General features: G+C 46.1%; 1 protein-coding gene across 3 annotated transcripts in view; it reads right to left on the bottom strand.

Moving 5' to 3' along the window:
• The window catches only part of BCAR3 (breast cancer anti-estrogen resistance 3), an 86,559-nt gene that overhangs the window by 8,053 nt on the left and 69,058 nt on the right, over positions 1 to 9,448 (bottom strand). For all 3 annotated transcript variants that reach the window (XM_015413334.1, XM_015413332.1, XM_015413333.1), the window contains 2 exons: positions 4,602 to 4,717; positions 539 to 710 (listed from right to left, as the gene is read on the bottom strand). In XM_015413334.1, the coding sequence (XP_015268820.1) occupies positions 539 to 710; positions 4,602 to 4,717 (288 nt within the window). The remainder of the gene's footprint in view (positions 1 to 538; positions 711 to 4,601; positions 4,718 to 9,448) is intronic.

Raw genomic sequence — 9,448 nt, 5'->3', positions numbered from 1 at the left:
ACCCTCCCTACCCTGCCTACTCTGAAACGGAAGCTTCTGTGTGATTCTTGGGGAGTGGTTTGTGCGGTCGCTCAGCAATGTGTTTTAGAGGGTCTAAGGAAACGCTCGCCTCGTCGGCTCTCCCTCCGACCTCCAGCCCAACCGTCTCCTTCTGTGACTCTCCCAGGACTTCCTCCCCGTCCACCCTACTTGGCCCCGCCTCCCTATAAAAGTGGAGACGCTCAGCCCGGGCGGGCCGGTTTGGCCCCGCCCAGAGCAAAGGGGTGTGTGTGGAGTTCATCGCACTGGAATAAGACAATGTCCCTGTCTTTTTCCACTGCCCCTCTAAACCTGCAGATTCTAAATTATCCCAGCATGCATCCTGGCCTGCTATTCTCTGTCCACTGGCCTTCTTTCTTCCACATCCTCCAAATAATTTTGATCATACCCAGCACAATTTTAGGAATAATGCAGGGCTTGAGTCGTGTTAACCTTTTCAAGCCAGAGGCCTGTTTGGGCCTCTCAGAATAAATAGCCTAGCCTAGGGGATTCTCTTTACCTGAGGCATTTCCAGGGCTTTCATCACAGCTGAGAAGGCATACAGATCCCCCATGGAGTCCTTGAGTTCCACAGCTACCTGGATAATCCGATTTAAGGTTGCAACTCGCTCTTCTAAGCTTCCTGTGCAGCCTAGGATGTCCACTGCAATTCCTATTGCCATGGTGTTGTGTCTGGAAAGGAGAAGCGAGCCAAGAAAGTTAGGGCACAGAGGAACTAGGGTAAACTACCAAAATAGCTGCCAGGGATGCAAAAATTGGACTTATTTGCTCTGATAATAAATGTCGGATAGAAATGAGCACCAGACATTGATATCATACATAATCATAGTGCCCCACGTGTATTTGGTGTGCTGACCAAGCTTTGAATGTGGTCTTTACTGCTTCAGACATTACATGTTTTCTTGGAAGTATTTTTGGGTAGAAAAATAAGTAAAAACCACATGTAGATTATCACATGTGACTCCACCACATGGAGTTGGCCATCTAGTTCAACCTTCTGCTCCGTGCAAGAAATCCAGAACTAGAGTGCTTTTAGCAGAAGGCTGTTCAGCCTCTCCCTGAAGACCTCCCCCACCCCAGGTAATTGGTACCATGGTTGTCAAACTGCTTCTACTGCCAGGAAGTTTTTCCTAGTGTTCAGCTGAACTCTGCCCTTCTATAACTTAAACCCATCAGATCTAGTCTTGCCCTCTAGAGCAGCAGAGAACAAGTCTTTGCCCTCTTCCATGTGACAACCCTTCAGGTGTATGAAGGGTGCCTCACAAGACCTCTCCAAATCTCCAACCATCGTTGTTGCTCTTCTGAACATCTACGCACTACACTTTTCATAGCTTTGTAAGATGATCCTACAAGGCAATCTGCACACAGGTTTTGAAACATCTGTAACAGCCACCGTTGTTTTGGCCTGAAAGAGCTCACATCACTCTGCGAGAGAGAAAGAGAGGCAGCAGCGCCTGTGTTCAGGCAGGACAGGCCCACCAAAGCATTTCAGCTTGGTTGGAAGTGCCTCAGGGGGAGGAAAGGAACTGCTGGCCCTCATGCTGGCCACTGAAAAGCCAAGGCTGGCACCAAGAGAGAAAGAGAGGCAGCAGCTGGCCACTGAAAAGCCAAGGCTGGCACGGCTGTCTGAATCTTATCACAATAGCTCTGTAGTAGGTCATCTTGTTGCTTGGAGAGAGAGAGAGAGAGAGAGACTTTGCCAGTCAGACCATTCCAGTTCTTGGGTTTCTCCCAAATCTGAAGCAAGATACCATGGCAACCACACAGTTGGCTAAAACCTCTAAACTGTTGCACACAACTTGCTCAGAGGCCATGCTGGAAGAGTCAGAGGGGATGAAGGCTCCTTGCAGCTTCCATGTATTTCTGTGATATTTGAAATATAGTCTGCAATTAAATGTCTGCCATTATTTGTGTACGAAACACATAGGATACATTCAATTTGACATCCTTTAGGACTTGCTGTATTTACTTCTTGACAAGCATGGTCATCCGCCACTGTATATTTTTTTAAAAAATCACTCTGTAATAGGAAATTATTCTAGATCATCAGTAAACATTAATGTGTTTTAAGTTGGGATGAAATTCACTTGGAAAGTAAGGAACACAGTGGATCTCATTCTTATTAATGCTGCCCATAGGTTTTCATCATGAAGCGTCTCACCTTTTTCTATTGTGGTACAAGATCCTTCTTTATTGTGAGATGTACTGGTTCTATTTTGTCATAGCTGCCCTGATATTGTTAGAAACAATGAAATGTGACAACTGGAGACAGTCAGTCTAATGTCTCTACCTTCTCTTCATTATAATCTCTTATAATCCTTTGATCCAAAATACAGTACAAGGCAGACAAGTAAGAGAATAAATGGAAGGCTGTCCGGGGGGGGGGGGGGGGGGTAGCTAGCAACATTCTGCATTTACTGCCATGTCCTGTCGCCTCCAAGGACCATAGTGTTTAACCCGATGGGATGGATCCAGTGATAAAAGGATCACAGATTTTTTCCTCTGTTTCCTTCCCACCGCAAGTTTATTCCTGGGGCTCCGAGACCTGTGTAGACTTTAATAACCCTGCAGGTTGGGATGCTGCAGTGGGGAGGGGGACAAAATTGCCTTCTGTTCCCTCGGCAGAGCTGTATTCATGGCAGAGGCAGAAAACATCATTCTGTCCTCTTCCTCCTCCCCACTGCAGCCTCCTGACTTGCATCCCTGCACTTTCTGCAATCTTTCCCAGAGTCTGAAAGGACTGCTGGTGGGAGGGGGATGTGGGAAAGGCCTGTGACAGTCAGTGCGCTCTGCTGTCGGACAGCCAGATCAAGCCCCTTTGTTTACAACCACTGCACTTGTGGTGCTCTTTGCAGCGGACACTCCTTCTTGCTCTTCCCCCTCTTTCTCACAAAGACCGAGATTCTGAGGTACACTGACATGAAGACATGAACACCTGCTGTGAGTAAGATATACATTGAGCATGAAGCTATCCAATGGCTGTGTAGGGCTTTATAGTTTCTCAAGGGAGATGGGTTCTATTTCTTCAAATAATTTAACGCCTGGACAAGCGACCCTGTGGAGACACCCACACACACTTTGAGTTTTTAAAGTGTTCCAGTCCCCCCCCCCTCTGGAAGGGCAGGGAGCTCGGTTAATTACCAGCCATAGTTATGCAAAGAGTGATTAACACATGGAATTCACTGCCACAGGAGGTGGCGGCTGCAAGCATGGACAGCTTCAAGAGGGAATTGGATAAACATATGGAGCAGAGGTCCATTAGTGGCTATTAGCCACAAGATATAGGTAGGAACTCTGGGGCAAGTGATCCTCTGTATTCTTGGTGCTGGGGGGGCAACAGTGGGAGGGCTTCTAGTGTCCTGGCCCCACTGCTGGACCTCCTGATGGCACCTGGTATTTTTTGCCACTGTGTGACACAGAGTGTTGGACTGGATGGGCCATTGGCCTGATCCAACATTGGCTTCTCGTATGTTCTTATGTTCAAATGACTCAGCTTGCAAGGTTAACTGAGGTATTTGGTGTTATGAATTTCCATATGTTTGACACACCCCTGGTATAGGCACCCGTTGCCATCCCTCCAGAAGAAGAAGAGATTGGATATATACCCCACCCTTCACTCAGAGCGGCTTACAAACTCCTTTCCCTTCCCCTCCCCACAACAGACACCCTGTGAGATAGGTGGGGCTGGGAGAGCTCCTTCGAGAACTGCTCTTTCAAGAACAGCTCTGACAGAACTATGGCTTGCCCAAGGTCATCCAGCAGCTGCAAGTGGATGGGAATCAAACCCAGTTCTCCCAGATTAGAGTCCGCACACTTAACCACCACACCAGACTGGCTCCAGAGAAAACCCAAAGCCGCATGTGGTCCCTGTGGTAACCAGGTGCTGGGTAGCAGGATACCTTGAGGCCAGGCCTCAGAACTGAGAAGGGGAATCAGGAATCTGTCCCTTCTGGCAGGAAGAGCCCAAAAGGACAGTGGTAGCAGCGGTACGAAGTGGAATAGCTCCCTCCAGGAGTTGGCAACCAAATGGAGGGAGTGGGCAGGTCTATAGGAGAAACAGGCCTGTTCCATCACAGACCCTAAACATGTTTAAGTCTGCTTGTATTTAGTAACCTTTGTTGCCAGGACTGCCTGCCACACCACTCCCCTTGCTGCCACTGGCACCACCTGGTCAGCCCATGCTGCATGCTGGGCCCTCCCCCCGGGCTCCCAACCATGCAGCCAGGAGGACACAGGGACATTTCCTCTTCCTGCTCTCCCACCCCGCAGCCACAAAGGCAGCTATGGGTGAGTCTTTGCTACAGCTTATGATTGCAGCCTTAGAATGCATGAAGCATGTTCAGTCATTTTCACAAAGCTGCTTTATAGCTAACCTGTCCAGTAAACGTAATTTCTTTTAGTTCCCAGTATTAATGCATATATATCCAACTACAGGGTAAAGAAAGGTCATGACAGAAATACTTTTACCTGGAGATCTAATATAAGCCCCCAACCATTTCCCCTGGCAGGCTGCTATTTTGAGCACAAGGTAAGAGAAAGGCATACTCCAGTGATGATATTTACCTTTCAATTATGTCCAGACGCAGTTGGTGGCCAAATGGCAATGTAATCAGTTCCAGGCCTGAATTCACCCCCATGCTTCTCCTCATCTCTTCAGAGACCTCTAGTATCCTAGCAACCTGTCAAATGCAAGAGTTCACACAGGCAAAGTCAGGGACACGAGCCATAGGAAGAAGAGGCTCCGGAAATTAAAAAAACCACACATTTAAATCTTACAGTGCCCCAAATCTCCTGCCTTAATATGCCTGACATTTAAAGGCCATCCAGCTACTGCAGCTTCCTGTGTCCACTGACATAACGCAGTGGGCCTCTGAAGTGATGTACAATAGTGCCAAGCACAAACTTCACGTGGTTCCAGCACAGCACCCCTAAGACTGCCCTCTTTGCAAGTAGCCCTCACAGTTTGGTGTAGTGGTTAAGTGCGCGGACTCTAATCTGGGAGAGCCGGGTTTGATTCCCCACTCCTCCACTTGTACCGGCTGGATGACCTTGGGCAAGCCGTAGTTCTGATAAGAGCTGTTCTTGAAAAAGAGCAGTTTCCGTCAGAGCTCTCTCAGCCCCACCTACCTCACAGGGTGTCTGTTGTGGGGAGGGGGAGGGAAAAGAGTTTGTAAGCCGCTCTGAGACACCTTTGGGTAGTGAAGGGCGTGGTATAAATCCAATCTCCTCCTCTCCTTTCGCAGCAACTTGATGTCCATGCTTATCTCAAGGTTGAGCACAGCTTATCCTTCCAAGTTCTACAGGCAGAAGAGCCATCTACACCATTTGTTTTACCAGCTGGCCCTAGGAAATCTTAAAGATTTTTTCATCAGAGAGATCTCCCTTCACACTTGTAGTTGTAGCCCTTTCTAGGAAGGGATGGCAACAGCGCTCTGGGTCTACAGAACTTTGAACAATTTTTCAGTTTGGGGGGGGGGAGTGTATATTTTAAAGTAATGTTTTCAGAGAGAAAATGGGGGGGCATATCCTTCAAAGAGCATCTTCATACAAGTTCAGCTGATATTGTGTGATAAGTTTCTATAACGTAACTCAATGTTCCCTGTAAGCTGAGTTAGTGTGGGCTAGCTCATAGTTTTCTAGCCTGCGGCTCACAGATTTTTGTCTTAGCTCAGGAAGGAGGGCTCCAGAGCAAACTAATGTATCCAGTAGCCAAATCGCTCGCTCACCACTTTAATGCCAGGAGCTCACAAATGTTTGCTCACAAGACTCCACAGCTTAGAGGGATCACTGATCACGTTTTTAGCTTGTCTTTTCTCCAAGGATTTCACAGCTCTCCCCTCCCCCTTTTATCCTCTCAATAACCCTGTGAAGTAGGTTAGGCTTGAGGTCATCCTATATGATTCATATGAAGCCCTGAATCCAGGTCTGACACTAACCACTGTACCACAGTAGCTCTAGCTAGATTAAGCAATAATTAATGCCACACATTGGCTTGAAACATGTTAGAAACCCGTAATTTTACAGAATTCAATAAACACTTGTCAGGCTTGTAAGAACCATTTGGTGACGGCTGCTACTTGACAATCCTAGCAAAAGCTAGATGATTATCTAATTATTGATCATGAACTTTAAAATGCCTTATCTCACCGGCAGACTTAACAAGAGTCTTCAGATCAATGAAGTGCAAAGGCCTTACAATTCATTAATGAGCTTCTGTTCCACGATCTAGAAATCCTTGGTCAAACATGAAGAATGGGGGCTTTCAGCAAGTCTAAAAAGACACCGGCCAGCTAAGGACTCAAGGAAGCTAAAAAACACTGGTGGAAGGGTTCCCTAATCGAGGTGAGCAGAAAGGAGCACAGGTTCTGGCAAAACAAATTTAAGCTGACTATCAGGCAAGCAAAAAGAGAATACGAGGAGTGGATGGCCATAAATGTTATGACAAACAGTATGCATTTCTTCAAATATATCAAGTGCAGGAAACCAGCCAGTGAGGCAGTTGGGCGTTTGGATGACAAAGGAATAAAAAGATTGCTTAAGGAAGCTGGGGGGATGGCAGAGAAACTGAATGAATCCTTTGCATCTGTTTTCAGTGTGGAAAATATGGGGCAAATAACTAAGCTGGAGATGCTGTTTTTAGGAAGGGTGTCTGAAAAACCAAGTCAAATTGATAAGACAAGAGATGAAGTTCTAGGACTTCTAGGCAAACTGAAAACCAGTAAGTCTGCAAATCAGATGGAATACACTTAAGATTCCTTAAGGAACTCAAATACAACACACTTAACAAGTGCCAGATGACCTGGGGGTGGGGGGTGGGGAACAAATGTCATCCTAATTTGTTTTTTTTTTTAAAGGTCCAGAGGGGATCCAGGAAATTACAGGCCAGTTAGTATAACAGCTATTCCAGGTACATTAGTAGAAACTGTTAAGAATTATTAAGCAGATTGAAAGTCTGCTGAGGAAAAATTAGCACAGTCTCTGCAACAGGAAGTCCCACCTCACCAACCTCTTGGCATTCTTTGAGCAGGTTAAGAAGCACGTGGATAAGGGTGATCCCACAGACATTGTCCACTTGGACTTCTAAAAGGCTTTTGACAGGGATCAGTATTGGGACTAATGCTATTTAATTTATTCATAAATGATTTGAAATTGGGGTTGAGCAGTGCAGTAGCCAAGTTTGCAGACAATATCAAATTATTAAGGAAGGTGAAAACTGGCCACCAACAGCCAGTTACCAGTCATAATGGCAGTTGTATTTTACCGTACTACCCAAGTCAAGTCATCCTCCTTAGAGATCTCTAGCCCCTCTGTGCTGTAGGCAGGTGGCACCAAGAGTCATTAGTACAATTATCCCTTCTGCTTAATAATGCACCCAAAAGGATATCTGGCTTAACTGAGCTCATGGGGGGGGGGACCCTCCTGTGACTATGCAAATGTGATGACAGGAAACAGGCAATTCTTCCAGTGCACCATTTAAATGGGACATAAATATAGATTAAGCTCTCAGAGCAGAGAGCTCCTAATGGGGCCAAAGTACCGGAAAAATCTCACTCCGGGTTCTATGGACCAGCTGATGCTAAAATGATTCACAGACTCATCAAACAGGCCATTGTTTCTAAGAAGCCTACAGTAGCTGGGGGGGGGGACATGGGGGCACATTCAAGGCAATGTCACTGAGTCAAGGATAACAAGAGAGGAGATAATGTCAGTTGACACTTCATCAGCGACAGTAGCCTCAAAACCAGAAATGAGACATTAAAAAAGATACTTAAATGTCACCGCAGATATCTGGAGCTACCACTTATAGGCTGTATGCTGGTTGCTATATCTGAACCATACCAAGCCCGCAAGTGCATCTGGACTAGCAATGATCAGCATGGTCGATGGGTCGATGTGTCTAACCTGCAAAAGCAACTCAATTGCTTTATAAAGCCTGATGTCTGGAATCATCCTTACAGCACATCTGCGCCACCTGTTACATCTCAGGCCAATCCAGAGATCATCAAGAACACAATACTACTGGCTGTAGCCACACGACCACTGCTTCGTGCTTGTGGACTACACAGGACCAACCTAATCCAAAAAGAAACCCAAGCTGGTGTGGGCGTGGCTTCAGTTATTATTCTGTATTCTGCATTCCTTTGTTCTCTTGCCAGGAAGCCACACACCCCTTGTAAGGTCTAAAGGTGATCTTGCTTCTCATCCTTTCCTACACTACTGTTCTGGAACAGTCTCTCTGAAACACACTGTTGGTTACAGCCAAGCAGCTTAGTTCCTCTGAAGGGGAAATGGCTCCACTAGAGGGCAGAGTAGCTCAGGAGGAGCCGGCAGATCCGTCCCCAGTGCCAACCTCCTCTGTGGCCAGATACCAGACGGAGCCAAATGTCATTTTGGGCTTGTACCACAACTGAGGAGGGATATGGACCCTGCCTGTAAGCCTGCATTCTAGCTTTTATACTCTCACCTACCACTGAAGTACCCAGAATAATTTCTAGGGCTCTCCTGAACAATGTGGTTGCCATCTGTTCAGTGTGCCATTTTTATCTTTCACAGACGCATTCCCAATAGCTGTCTAATCCTAGCCTCTGCCTTGGGACAGGAAACTCACCATTTCACAACCTTGTAAGATAATGCCGTTTCCCTCCATGCCCCATTCAGTGATTATTTTTTTGCAGTAAATCATTTACCAAGATGTAAGAGTTGGTACCCATTTGCCTAGGGACAGCAGCACTTCCTTATGGGCTAAAAACATGCCATGGCCTTGTTCCAGCTATATATATGTGTGTGTGTGTGTGAAGCATCAGGCAAACCATTAGTGGTAGCACCGACTATCTGCAGACATGGTAAGGCTGAATCTAGTGCCCCGCTACCAGTCTCCTGACCAGATGATCAGTGCTATCAAAACCTTCCCAAAGATGGATCCACAGAATGACTTTGTTGTGCTGCTGAAGGATTCCTTTTCCGCATTAAGGTGCAAGAACTGAACTAAAGGTTCCATACAGCATCTAATAGAGTGCTATATTATTTCCACTTTTAAAAATGTGGTAACGCTAAGTGCAAGACCAATATCCTGCTACACATTTACTCAGAAGTGACTCTCCTTCACCAAGGCCTTGCTCTTCCTGCACTTCTCCTTGAACTCCTTTAAGTCTAATTTCCTTCCTCTTCTTTCCTGGCTGGCCATTTCTCTTGCGGCACTCATGAATAAATGGCTAATTATCAGCTCCTGGGAAGGGGGTGGGTTTTTTGTTGCTGTTTTAACTTGATAGCAAGGCCAAATCACAGCTTATCACTGTTTATTTTATTTTATTGTCATTGTCCTAATGCAATTACAAAATAATGGTCACCTAAAGTGAAAAAAACTGCTTGTTACAAAATAAAAAAAACATCAGTTCTCAAGCCCCCTTTAT

The sequence above is a fragment of the Gekko japonicus genome, unplaced genomic scaffold (genome assembly GCF_001447785.1).
Source record: "Gekko japonicus isolate JY-2015 unplaced genomic scaffold, Gekko_japonicus_V1.1 scaffold70, whole genome shotgun sequence".
Lineage (NCBI taxonomy): Eukaryota > Metazoa > Chordata > Lepidosauria > Squamata > Gekkonidae > Gekko > Gekko japonicus.
The sequence above is the reverse complement of the archived record's forward strand: the minus strand, read 5'-3'. Positions and strand labels throughout refer to the sequence as shown.